Genomic DNA, 14,560 nt, shown 5'->3' on the forward strand with positions numbered 1-14,560 from the left:
AACAAATTAATTATAAAATGGAGTCATAGACTGTGTACTTACACTAGGAGGAATTTTACTCCAAGATAAAGTTGAGGATGAGTTAGAAACATAGTGATCACAGGGAGTTTAAGACCAAGATTCTATAATAGCAGTTCGATGCATGATTATTTTTATTTTTTTCCCAAAGGGACCTGTCGGTTTACCTGGGGAAGTTGGTACAACTGGAAGCATTGGTGAAAAGGTAAATTCTTTCATTCTTTGTTTTATGATAAGAATTTTAAGCTGAATTCAAAGGAGAGTCTCCCATGTGATATTTTATGTTAATTAGAAGTCATTGATAACTTTAACATATTACCTTACTTAATCCCTTAAATATAGCTAATATCATATATGATTCCAACTTTAAAGGGTCAGATACTCTTTTGATTATAAATATGTGCTATTGAGGGATAGAACTGTGTTAATTTATGACTAGCAAATATTATTTACATCTAATTTATCAGATCATGCCACCTATAGGAAGCAGTTTTGAAAAAGAAGAAAAAGTTATCATTTTACCTTTCTTTCACCCTGTCTCATACTCATGTACTTACTCCGATTCCCATTCTTAATGATTCCTTCATCTAGAATATTCTCACCCCTTTCATTGTGCTCTAAAAACTAAACTGCTAGACTCAGCTGAATTTCAACGCCTCCGTGAATTTTCCCAGACTACTCTAATTCTTCCCAGTTTCTTCCCTTCTTCGACTTAGATGAAATACCACACAGTTTAAAATACAATTGTCCCCGAGTTGTTTCATCTCTTTTTTGTAATAATAATAATTCATACTTGCCAAGAGGCAAACATTTACCAAGCTCTGTGATTTTTTTTTATTATTATTTGACAGGTAGAGCTATAGACACAGAGAGACAGAGGGAAAGGTCTTCGTTCCGTTTCGTTGGTTCACTCCCCAAATGGCCGCTATGGCCGGTGCTGGACCTATCTGAGGCCAGAAGCCAGGTGCTTCTTCCTGCTCTCCCATGTGGGTACAGGGGCCCAAGCACTTGGGCCATCCTCCACTGCCCTCCTAAGCCCCAGCAGAGAGCTGGAATGGAAGAAGAGCAACCGAGACTAGAACCCTGCACCCATATGGGATGCTGGCGCTGCAGGTGGAGGATTAACCAAGTGAGCCACAGCGCCGGCCCCAGCTCTGTGATTTACTTGCATTGTCTTATTTAATCATTATACAACTTTGTGAGACTGCTACTCTCTTTTTTAAAGATTTATTTATTTATTTAAAAGTTAGAGTTGCAGAGAGAGAGGGAGAGGCAGAGAGATTCCCCTCATTAACTGGTTCAACTCCCCAGATAGTCACAACTGCCAGCTCTGTGCCAGGTCAAAGCCAGAAGCTGGCAGCCTCAGCTGGGTTCCCCATGTGGGTATCAAGGGCCCAAACACTTGGACCATGCTCTACTAAGGTTCTCAGGCCATTAACAAGGAGCTGAATCAGATGCCAGCATCGCAGGTGGCAGCTTTACCCACTATGCCACAATGCTGGCCCCATTTCGACTCTTTTCATTCATGTCTGCAATTATTTGATGAGATCTAAGTTGTGTTTTCAATATTTCTTCTCTCACTTTGTACTTTAAAAGTGCAAAGTATAAACTTGCCTTTTTATTAACAATATAATAAGGTATAATATGAATTAAGTTAAAAATAGATATGTAATTTTTCATTCTGATTCATTGCTTCTATGCTAAGTTAAATCTTCTACATTGAGATTTTAACAATCTTGAAAAATTTTAATGTGAGTCAGTGTAATCCTTTTTAATTTCGATGACAGATTTGACTATCGTGATCCTCCAGAATTATTTCTTAGACATTTAATCGTGGTACACAGTGGAGTAGTGCTGTGGTGTAGTGGGCTAAGCCTCCGCCTGCAGCACTGGCATCCCATATAGGTGCCAGTACATATACTGGTTACTCCTCCTCTGATCCAGCTCTCTACTTATGCCCTGGGGCCCCTGAACCCATGTTGGAGACCTGGAAGAAGCTTCTGGCTCCTAGTTTTGGCCTGGCCAGCCCCGGCCAGTATGGCTATTTGGAGAGTGAACCAGAGAATGGAAGACCTCTCTGTCTGTCTCTCCCCACCTCACCCCATGTAACTCTGCCTTTCAAGTAAATAAATAAATCATTTTTAAAATATACTTTTGATACTTTCACTTTTCTCTTATTCTGTATATCATAAAATTGTAAGAATTTTTACTCACAAAACTTTAGCAAATGACACAGGGTCAATTTTAAGTCCTTTTTATTCATGATTTTTATTTTCTTCATTTTAATAAGAGTTTTAATAATTTTCCCTCAAAAAACATCTAAGGAGCATTTTCATTGTATTGAAAGTTTAGTAATTTTAGGGTAAAAATATAAGATTTATAAATTTAAAAATTATTGGGATTAGGATGAGTTATGTGTGTAAGGTGTGATTCTAACTTACAACTTAACGACATGACTAACACAACTCAACATTATTCTTCCTTTGCTGTTTTCAAAGGGAGATCGTGGCAGTCCAGGCCCTCTGGGTCCCCAGGGAGAAAAGGGTGCTATGGTAAGAACTTGGTGATTGGAAAAAAATAATGTTCGCAAAAGCAATAATGAAGTTAACTTTCCAGAGGTAGAATTGCCTTGACTGGAATTTAAATAGGTGAAATATGCTATTTTGTAATAGGTATTCACTGAAATTTTCTTATAGAATGATTTATCTTCCAAGGTGCTATCTGGCATGAAAATTCTAAGAAACATGCAAATGAGATGCCTTAGTCAAATCATGCTCTAGTTTTAGGAGAAAAATTAAACTACCCTAAATTAGCAAAAATGGCTAAAGAAGAAAATGCCATTAAAAATCCTACTTTTTCTTCTATAGCTTATCATTTATGTGGCACATATCATCATTGCTGTTCTTCCACAGTTTGTGGACATGATCAAAGTTTTGAAACACAAGAGCTCAGTACCCAAAATTCATCATATTCTCTTGCATCTTAAGATAGATGGCAACTTTTATATCTGGTTTATCTTTTTTTTTTTTTTTTACTTTCTTAAATAATTTCTAAAAGTGACAGGAACTAGTATGAACATACCTACTAGAGAACCTTCCTTTCAGAAAATATGGTGGATCTCATGACACCTTATACTGTCTAAAACTTCATTTTATTTGCTATTCTTAGGTTTAATTTATGACCAAGAAAGCTCTGTAAGATTTATTTACTCATTTATTTTTAGTTATCTCCAAGTTTGTCAGCTAGGAAATTTAACATTTCATAACACTAATCAATTTGAGGAATTATTACCTCCTAAGACGTTTTCTGAAGCAGTGTTAAAAACATAAAATGTGCTGTCTTTATAAAATTTACCAGGCTTGATTGTTTGTAAACATTCATATTCCTTAACCACAAAATTTCCTGATCTTTCTGAAAAAAAATTTGATTTCAACGTCTGTCTAACCTACTACACATCCACATATAAGAAAGCAACCTACAGAAAGATCAAATGAATGTTCTCTTATCAATAGGCTGTAATATGTGATGTTAGCTAGCAATTTCCTTTTCCAGCAAAGCCCTTCTAATAAGTGAATATACAGATCCCTCAGAAACATAGCTTTTATTTCCATATTCTATATGTAGACCATTTCCTGGGGCCTTTTTGTAAGATAGGAAGATCTTATCAAATGATCCTTTTTATTATTTTTATAATGGACTAGTTTGTCTTCAGTGAAAATAATTAAATGCAATGGAGATTTTAAGTCTTTCATATTTTCCTTAAACTATAGGGATATCCAGGTCCTCCTGGGGTACCAGGACCAATGGGTACATTGGGATTACCTGTAAGTAATTATATGGTACTTTCTAGAATGTTTATTTTAATTTACATTTATCATTTTTGTTATGCTTTTTATTCTTTGCAAAGTAAGCCATATATAAGCTAATGGAGACTGCTTTTCTCTCAAACCATTCAAAATGTTCTGAGACATAGCACACTATCCTGAATGTCCTCACCCCTGCTACTATGCTTTGTGTCTTCCTTCATCACTCGATGTATGATCCTCTTGAAAACTACCTGGACAGTGAATATTAAAAAGTTGCCCTGCTTTGTCCAGAGTGTAAACATTTCCAAATAGGTGAATATTTCAAGATCAGAATATTGGTGGAGAGAGAATATGGCATTTGAAAATTAAAGCACATTTTTAAGGAAATGAATCAATTTTATTTTAAGAATTCTGCAAGCAAATGAGATGTGTAATAACAAAAATTATGACTACAATTCTGATAACATTCTTGTGAATTCCACCATTGATTTTTAAATTTGTAACTTGTAGGGTCTTGTAGGGGCAAGAGGATCACCTGGCAGTCAAGGTCCTAAAGGACAAAGGGTAAGTAGTTTAATGAAAAGTGTACACTAACCTAAAAAAAATTGTTGTAAAAAGTGAGGTGTTCAACTGAAATAGTACCATAACTTTTAGAATTATCCTTAGGAATTATCAGATTTTTCCTTTGTTTTCATTACATTAGATTAACTTCAACAATTAAAATATGACTAATAATAATTTCTAATAAAGCATACTTTTCTATTTTAATTTTTACATATATTGCTAATATATAAAATAATTTAATTTTTTAAATTTATTTATTCTAAAGGCAGAGAGACAGAGACAGAAAGAGTAAGCAAGATCTCCCACCTGCTGGCTCATTCCCCAAATTCCCTCAATACCAGGGCTGGACCAGTCTTAAGCCAGGAGTCAGGAGCCAAGAACTCAATTCACGTTTCCCACATGCATTGCAAAGACCCAATTTTATGAACCATCATCTGCTGCCTCCCAGTGGGTGCATTAGCAGAAAACTGGAATTAGAAGCAGAGCTAGGATTCAAACCCACGCACTCTAATGTGAAGAAGGCAGGTGCCCCAAGTGGCATCAAACACCTACTCCAAATTCTTCTTTCTTAATTCCAGTCACCAATTCCATCATGTCAGAAAACTGCAAATGTAAAGATCTCTGGCGGGCGCCACAGCTCACTAGGCTAATCCTCTGCCTGCAGCGCCATGGCGCACCCCGGGTTCTAGTCCCGATCGGGGCGCCGGATTCTGTCCTGGTTGCTGCTCTTCCAGTACAATTCTCTGCTGTGGCCCGGGAGTGCAGTGGAGGATGGCCCAGGTCCATGGGCCCTGCACCTGCATGGGAGACCAGGAGGAAGCACCTGGCTCCTGGCTTCGGATTGGTGCAGTACACTGGCGGCAGTGCACCAGCCATAGCGGCCATTTTGGGGGTGAACCAACTGAAAAAGGAAGACCTTTCTCTCTCTCTCTCTCTCTCTCTCTCTCTCTCACTGTCCACTCTGCCTGTCCAAAAAAAAAAAAAAATGATCTTTAATTACTTTTCAGAGCAGACATATATCACAAAGAAACGTAACACATGACAAAATAAGAACATCAAGAAATGAAATGAAGATACACAAGATGAAGAAGAGTTTATTAATTTTAAGTCAGTTGTTATGACTTTCTACTAATTATGCAAATAGCATTAAGTGAAAAATCTCTTAACATCTTACATTGTCTCTTAAACATTTTGAATCCTTTTCTTAAAAAAAAAAAAAAAGCAAGAGACACTATTTATGGTGTGCCTGTTCACATAGCAGACACTTTTTCATGTTTTATCCATTTCATATTCACATTTGCCCTAAGAAAGGGTATTATATCTCAGTATTATAGTTGAAGAAACCAGGGCTCAGAGAGTTTAAGTACCTGTCTGGTCTATAGAAACAAAGAGAAAGGGTACAACCAGTACTGAAACTGTAGTTTGTGTGCCTGACTCCAAAGTCTATGCTTATTTGATACCACAGAGAATATTGGGAAATATTTTTCTTAATTAACTTGAATATGTGGATTTTCAGTATTCTGTTGACCTTACCTTGATATAAATTATAAATTTTAGTGCTAAAGGAGAAGATGTTTTTAGAATATTTAAATCTGTCCTCCTACAGAAGTTTCAACAACAAAAAAAAGACCCTGAAGTTTGCCAATTGGCAAATAGGAGAAGGGAAGGGTGTTAGGAATTCTCAGTTTGAAAAATGATTTTAACTTTATGTCCTGTGCTTCTGGTGAAGACTTAAGAAAGAGCAAATTTGTTTTTATTACTGTTTCTTTTCTGAAAAACTCTTTTCCTTCCTGTATTACAGGTTTACAGTCTATAAATAACACTGAGAGCATAAATGAGATTTAGGCCTTTGTAGCCTAAATGAGTTTTAAAATAAAACAAAAATGGTAGATGATCAGTATCCAACTGTCATTTCATGCTCTGAATCCTGCCAGCTTTCAATACTTGGTCAGGTTGAAGGTGTTTTTTTCAACTTTGTCTGAGTCATAATGGGAAAGTTCTACCAATTTTATGACAAGTGAAAAAAGAAGAAATATTTATGTGTACCATTTCTAATTATGTAATTTGGGTATCACTGACTATCTAGGCAGGAGCCTAACTCAGTACATGCTGAACCATTTCTGCTGTCTCATAAGTCATATGGAAAGTTCATTTGTTCTGCAGCCTTCTAACCTCACCATGACCCCTGTGTAGATTATTACTCTTTGTTACGATTTGTTACTTTGTCCACAGCTCCCAGTTCCAAGATAATCTATTTTCCCCTCATTCTCCAGACATTTAATAGATTCCCTCTCAAAATATCCCTCATAATTTTTAAATTTTTCACACAATAGCTTCTAAATAAGGCAGCTTTGTTTAGAAATAGGGCTTTGTTAGGAAAAAAAAGAAAAAAACGGTGGATGGGGGCTTTCCTTACTGGGAAATATTTTAGGCAATCAGTGGACATTGAGAATACAAAAAAAGAACTGCGGGCCAGAATATTTGAGAAAGAAGATAGTTTTAGGGAGGTCTATTTTAGTAGAAATCTGGTAACTTCCTACTTTGGGAAGAGAACCAGCAAATGGGAAATTCTCTCTCCTTTCCCTCTCCCTCCCTCCCTCCCTTCTTCCCTCCCTCTCCCTCTCCCTCTCCCCTCCCTCTCCCTCTCCCTGTCTGTAGCTATCTATCTGTCTATCTCTCTCTCTCTCTGCCTTTCAAATTAGTAAGTAATTTGTTTTACTAGAAAATCTTCTCTTTCTTCAATCCATCCTCCACTATGGCTGTGATCCTGATACACTAGACCCATCATTCTCAATGATTCTTCAAAAAAAAAAAAAAAAAAAAAAACCAAGAATATTTGTCTCACTGACTGAGATGAGTGGAAATGCTATCTGCCTAGGGATTCCTGTGCCAGACTTTCTCTGCCACCCCAAAGGCTGAGGGAGTCCACGTTTCCAGCACATCTGTAGTCTGTGGCACATGTGTGTCACAGTATGCTGGAGGGGAAGCTGTGCCTTGAGCACATTCGCACTGAGACCACACAGAGAACTGTCATTTTGGTACTAGTACTGATCCACTGTATTTTCTGTGACTTACACTGTTGTCCAATGGCCATATGAACTTCCTGGTTGATAGGGCCACTCCCCAAGGAGTCTCCCAGCCACCCACCACCACTTCCCTCCTGCCATCCATCTACCATTTGCTAGTTTCCTGGGACTTGTCGAAAATTCTGGTAGAACCACAGTGGATACAGGCTTAACTCTCCCTTAGATATAGATCACATGGATTTTACAGTTCAATGACTTACAGTCTAGTAACTTTGGAAGTATCACGCAATATTAACATTTCCCAGGGGACTAGAAAACCTCAAGTAAGCAACATTGTTCTATCATCCCAAAAAATAATCTAAACACTTCAGTATCATGAAAGCTTTTCTGTTTTGTGAAGGTTATGTAATCCTGCCTTTTATAGAGCTGAAAAAGAACATGATGGATGGATAACTGCATTCTTACAGAGATTCTTAGTGGGAGGCATGGCATACATACATGTATGTATGGGAGCCATACATGTAATGTATCCTTTACATTTTATCCTTTGTTTATCTTTAAGATGCTAAGCTTTGTTTCCACTTGCCATGTGTCGCTCTCCCTCTTCGTGGAGGAACAACACAGGATCCTGCGCTGTCCTTTTGTCTGCTCTGCCCTTCCCGGGTTTGCTGCTGGTTCTTCCCGGGTTGGCTACCGTCCCTTCCACCTCCGTGGAAGGGCGGTTCCCCCTGCCACTTTCCCCACTTCCGCGGGGGAGCGGCACACCGCCGGCCGGCTCTCTCGGGGGCTGCTCAGGTGTTCCCCTTAGATGTTCCTGGTGCATGTTGTCTCTCTCCTCCTTTATAGTCCTCTTCCACCAATCCCAACTCTGCTACCCACACGCCGAGTACGCTGCTCTCCTCCAATCAGGAGCAGCTCCTGCAGCTTGTCAAGTTGGTGAGAGGCAGCTGGGTAGAAGCTGTTTGCTCCTCTCCCAGCGCCATATTGTGGGAGAGCAGATGTATAGAATAAGTCTTAATTCCAGTAACAGTATAGTCCGAGTTGCTCCCCACAGCCATGTTTATCTGAGGAATAATTAAGTACAGTAGTTTAATATGCCAAATCTAATCAATATAGTACACAAGATCTTGGCTCTTATGTAGATAATATATGCTAGCAGATTCTCTACTCTAATACCAGAAAGATAGTGGCTTGGTCTGTTGTGTCACTAGGAATCAGTAGTTGTCAGGCGTTGCCCTTGACAAACTAATTTAACTCTTTGTAATTAGGAGAGGGATCTGTTAGATCAGTGTGTACTTCTGTGTTCAGCTACACCTAAACAGGACAGGTGACACATAGAGCAAGCTAAACTCATTTGCCTTCTTGCCCGTAAGTTGGGCCTTTGATCATGAGATACCTTTAAGTGTTGTACTTGTCTCCAGAGGGGTGGTACAGAGACTTAGAAACGAGGAAATCTTATTCTGACTATGCTCCTTAAGATATAAATAGGATGGGGATAGATTAAAATAAGTATATTAGAAATACATAATGTTTTTAGGGCCGGCGCCGTGGCTCAATAGGCTAATCCTCCACCTTGCGGCGCCGGCACACCGGGTTCTAGTCCCGGTCGGGGCGCCGGATTCTGTCCCGGTTGCCCCTCTTCCAGGCCAGCTCTCTGCTATGGCCAGGGAGTGCAGTGGAGGATGGCCCAGGTGCTTGGGCCCTGCACCCCATGGGAGACCAGGAAAAAGCACCTGGATCCTGGCTCCTGCCATCGGATCAGCGCGGTGCGCCGGCTGCAGCGGCGGCCATTGGAGGGTGAACCAATGGCAAAGGAAGACCTTTCTCTCTCTGTCTCTCTCTCTCACTGTCCACTCTGCCTGTCAAAAAAAAAAAAAAAATACATAATGTTTTTAGGTTTTCTATGGAAGAACAAAACAAATATGACTACAGGAATTCTGAATGTTGGCCCCTTCAAAAAAATGCATACCATATCAGGGAAAGCAGCCACCAGTAGTATGTGAATTTAGATTTCATGCTTGTAATACCTAGAGCATTCCAAATGATAAGGCAAAGCTTACTCTATGATTTCTTCTTGTAAAATAAAAATTATGATGAGAAAGGAATCAACTTTTTCTCTGAAATCACTGATAATGTTGGTTTTTGTTTAAGAGAACATTTTGTTCCAGCTGTGTAAATCAAGAGCCAGAAAAGATTGCTAGGCATAATTAGTTAGGCATGTGAATGATTTAAAATAAATAGAGGAATCAAGCAAAGATAGACAGATATGGTTAAAAGGAAACATAAATATACTGAGTCTAACTTACAAAAACATTTATTCCGTGAATAAGGATTGTTTCCATCTTTCATAGATGCTTATCCTATTAAAAGTTATTACAGGGATAATAGAGATGGGCTTGGAGTTCTCATAAAAGTCTTCCTAAATAAATGAGCATGCAGTTTGTGTTAATGTTTTAGTTAATCACAAATTTTAATTTTAGCATTTCTATGAAGTAGCAATACTGTTTCCTATCATCTAATGCATGTTGGATTTAATAGGTCATTCATGAGTTTGGCTTGCTTTTTCAAATTATTGCCTACAACTCAAGTAACTGTTACTTTAGGAAACAGACTTAGTTTATATACCTGAGATATCAGAAATTTAGTCTTTGAGAACATACTAATAGGTAAGTGTGGCCCAATTTAGCTTTCCTAAGAGGATAAAGAAAAGATAATATATTTCTATTTAGCCAGCATACTTTCCTGAAGAGAATATCATGAGATATTTTAAGTTACTTTAAAAAAATACTTTATGCCAAATTAGGTGCCAATTACAATGGTATTTGCCTAGTTTTCTTCAAGCTAAAGCTCATGTCCTAACACTTATTTTGTCCTAGGGATCAAAGCAGGTATCTGTACTAACCCATGGTATAACTTCTGCAAGAATTATCAGAGTGAAACTCAGAGATACTAGAGCAGGCATCGTGGTTCAGCAGATTAGGATTCCTCTTGGGATACCCACTTTCCATATCAGAGTCCAACTCAAGTCCTGGCTCTTCCACTTTGGATGCAGCTTCCTGCTTATGTGCCTGGGAAGGCAGCAACTGATGCCCCAAGTACTTGGGTTCCTACCACCCACTTAAGAGACCTGGATGAAGTTCCTGGATCCTTTCTGGCTTTGGCCTGAACTAGCCCTGGCTGTTGCAGGCATTTGGGGAGTGAACCACCAGATGAAAGAGATTCTCTCTCTCTCTCTCTCTCTCTCTCCCCCTCCCCCCCTTCTCTTTCCCTCTCTCTCTCACTCTCGCTCTTGCTCTTGCTCTCGCTCTCACTCTCTTGCCCTCTCTTTTTCTTTCTCACTCTTCCTTTCAAATAAATATAGACTAAACATAGACTAAAGAAACTTACAGAGGTTGATAAAACCAAGTTTTTGAGTGAATTTTCTTTATCTTTGCCTGAAACTTTTTCCATAGTTCTCCCAGTCTTAAACTTTTAAGCAGCGTTGGGTTTTATAACTTGCATTAATGTAATTGCATTACATAGACCTTTTCTAGAAACACTAAATGCAGTTTTCTTTATCACTGCTGTAGGCATAGAAACTTTTTTCTTTGTTCCATATGTATTCTTGGCCTAGAAAGTGAAATAATAAATGTGAAAGTGTTTTTTGAAGTGAAAGTTTTTTTAATGTAAAGCATTATACAGTGAGTGGGTATCATTACTATATATATTCTCTAATTTTGGATGACAAGCCTTTCAGTTATACAATCAGCATTTTACTCATGAATGTTTGATATTCATTTTGTAAAATTCTAGGTATCAAGTCCTCTATTCCAACCTTAATTCACTTGCTAGCAGAAATAACTCATTTCAATTTAACATTTGAAAAAATATTATGTAGTTAATAAATCGGTTATTCAAATTATTTGGACATTTAAATTTGAGCAACTCACCTAACATCTGCAGAATTGTTTATCTTGAAAAGTTGAATTTGAATTAGTTCAACTGCAGCAGTGGGTGATTTACATGCCACAGCGAGAAACTGGCAGTTAACATGGGACTTCCCTCCAGCTAGATGTAGTCTGGCCTACCTATTGATCTAGGCAGCCACTTAATCCGATTTTATACAAGAAATGGAATTCTTTTGCCATCTTTGAGCCAAGCAAGCTTTTATAAATTCTGAATGATTATTGATCTGTGTTTGGGAGACTGTTAGATGCTTACCCTTATAGCTGTTTCCATTTAAATTTAGCATAACTTCTAACTATCACTGCTTCATTGCAGTTGATTCTTAAGAGTTAAACTCATTACCTTTCACCACTGCTTCTTCTCTGTCCCATATAAACTTGTGTTTCCAGTTATTTTTCTATCAATGCTATTTTCAGTACCACATAGTAACAAAATACCCAATAAAAGGTAGAATTTCAGCTTACAAAGAGAGTTTAAAGTTTCCAGTTACCAGTAGACACATTTTCAGTTTAGATATCGCTTCTTTTCTGATGTCTTTTATACTATTTTAATTTAGTTTAGTTTTATTTGAGAGAGAGAGAAGTAGGGAGTGGAGGGAGAGAGAACAAGTTGTCATTCACTGATTCACTCCCCTAAATGCCCACAGGGCACCCCAGCTGTGGCTAAAGCCAAAAGATGGGAACCTAATTCACATGGCAGGCTCCCAGTTACTGGGACCATCACAACTACCTCCCAGGATCTGCATTTACATGAAGCTGTAGTCGAGGATCAGAACCAGGAATCAAACCCAGCCACTCCAATGTGGAAATGGGTATCCTAACCAGCATTTTAACCAGTAGGCCAAAGGCCCCATCCATTGGTAGTATTTTAGAATGTCAACCACTCATTCATTTTTTAACTCTCTCAACCTTCTTTTTTTGTTAATCGAAAACTAACATTATTTTTTTGCAGAACAGTAAGAGGAATATAAAGCATTGAAGATGGCAGAGGCAAATAATTAAGACAGGCTGCTGAGATTTTAAGATGAGGGTAATTATTAGAGCAAAGTGCCAAGGGAGCTTCACACTTAAAACTTTAGAGTCATCCTGTAATCGTTGCTCTTTTTTGCATCTTCTGTTACTCAATTGTTAAATATTCCAAGCATGTCCCCACCTCAGGAACTCTACACTTGCTGTTTCTTCTACCTCGATGATCTTGCCTGTTATTTGCACGGTCTGCAATGCATGGTCTTCAAATGTCTAGCCACACATTTCTTTAGAGAGACTTCCCAAACCACTGTATCCAAAATGGTATTCTCTACCTTAGATACTCTCTGTTCTTTTAATCTTATTTATTTTTCTTCGTTATACTTAACCACCGATTTTTATTTTATACTTTAATTTTACGTGTGTATTTGCTTGCTTATGGATGTAGACACTCTTTTCTCCGTAGCATGTTCTCTGGGTTTAAGATAATCTGTGGTTTGTAGTGGACACTCAGTAAATGCTTGTTAAATGAATAATCCATTTTGAAATACTGATCTATTAAATTAAGTCTATACTCTCCTCAGCTTGATCTTCAGGGTCTTGTACAATAAGACTGTGATTTAGTTTTTCAGTCTTTTTCAGGAAAATATGGCAGCAAAGTAATTGAAGTAAATTGAATTGGAGTAAATTGAATGCAGACTGAGAAGTTGTAGGGCCAAAGCTATGGCTTTAACTTTAACAGGACCAGTGGAGCTATAGATCTTCAAAGAGCATGAGTGTTCTGTCCAAATCCATGAATGTACCCAAGAGGATCAAGGAATGCAGTTATCCTAAGAGTATCCAGGAAGAGAGTCGTATGAAAGTAAACATCTTTTAATAATATGAAGCCAAGATAAAATAAAATTAAACATCTTTTAAAAATATGAAGCTAAAACAAAGCATATCTCCTCAAATGGAATACAGTAGTAGGTGCTGGCACCTAGGATCCTCCTTCACATCAGTATATTGTACTGTGGGATTTGTAGAACTGTTCTGTAGAAAGCTTTCATGGTTCCCTTTTACCAACTGATTTAAGTATAAACCCCTGGCATCACCTTTTAAATCCAAGTATTCATTTCTGCACTTATTTCTTAACATTTCTCTACATATAATCAGTACTCTGGCAAAATAAAATTACTTTTTCATTCTTTTGATGTCTTCTTCCATGCTTCTGTACTCTTCTCTTCTACTACCCAGCTGTGTGCAGTTCCTTCTGTTGTGCACAAGTCTATGAGAGCTTGATCTCCACCCACCACAGTACCTTCATTCCTAGACACACGTGGAGGCTGTCTCTGAATCCTCTTTTTGGCCATTTAGATGCTTTATCTTTCTATACGTTATAGCCATTTATATAATTTACATTTTCATTAAAAGCTTCATAATGAAGAAACTTCATTATGCTCAATAATATTTGATACACATCACACTTAGCACAGTTCACTTAGAGGCTGTAGAATTGAGCTAAGCTCCTTAAAATAAACTTTAAAATCATGAAGACGTGCCGGCGCTATGGTGTAGTGGGTAAAGTCTCCCTCTGCAGTGCTGATATCCCATGTGGGCACCGGTTCGAGTCCCAGCTGCTCCACTTCCAATCCAGGCCTCAGCAGTGGAAGATGGCCCAAGTCCTTGGGCCCCTGCACCTACGTGGGAGACCCAGAAGAAGCTTCTGGCACATGGCACTGGATTGGCTCTGCTCTGGCCACAAGAAAGACCTCTCAGACCTCTCTCTCTCTCTTTCTCTCTCTCTCTCTCTCTCTCTCTCTCTCTCTCTCTCTCTCTCTCCTGTGTAACTGCCTTTAAAATAAATAAATAAATCTTTTTAAAAATAATCTTAAAGAGGGGCAGGCACTGCAGCATAGCAGATAAAGCCTCTGCCTGCAATTCTGGCATCCCATATGGGCTCGAGTTGGAGTTCCAGCTTCTCCACTTCCTATGCATCTGTCTGCTATGACCTGGGAAAGCAGTAAGATGGTTCAAGTCCTTGGGCCCCTGCACCAACATGGACAACTCAGAAGAAGCTCCAGGCTCCTGGCTTCAGATAAACCTATCTCTGGATGTTGTGACCATTTGAGGAGTGAACCTGTGCCTGGAAGATTCTCTCTCTAACTCTGCCTTTCAAATAAATAAATAAATCTTTAAAAAATGAAAAAAATTCTTGAAGTTATTTAGGCAGTGTGACTATTCTGTCATTTTTCTA

At 38.4% G+C, this 14,560-nt stretch overlaps 1 protein-coding gene across 1 annotated transcript in view; it reads left to right on the plus strand.

Moving 5' to 3' along the window:
• Positions 1 to 14,560, plus strand: part of COL24A1 (collagen type XXIV alpha 1 chain) — a gene marked incomplete at its 5' end in the record, with an annotated part of 418,086 nt that overhangs the window by 251,540 nt on the left and 151,986 nt on the right. The window contains 4 exons of the mRNA XM_089299394.1: positions 170 to 223; positions 2,517 to 2,570; positions 3,789 to 3,842; positions 4,335 to 4,388. Coding sequence (XP_089155520.1) covers positions 170 to 223; positions 2,517 to 2,570; positions 3,789 to 3,842; positions 4,335 to 4,388 — 216 coding nt within the window. The remainder of the gene's footprint in view (positions 1 to 169; positions 224 to 2,516; positions 2,571 to 3,788; positions 3,843 to 4,334; positions 4,389 to 14,560) is intronic.

The sequence above is a fragment of the Oryctolagus cuniculus genome, chromosome 7, assembly GCF_051225735.1.
Source record: "Oryctolagus cuniculus isolate XC-2025 breed Fujian yellow rabbit chromosome 7, ASM5122573v1, whole genome shotgun sequence".
Classification (NCBI taxonomy): domain Eukaryota; kingdom Metazoa; phylum Chordata; class Mammalia; order Lagomorpha; family Leporidae; genus Oryctolagus; species Oryctolagus cuniculus.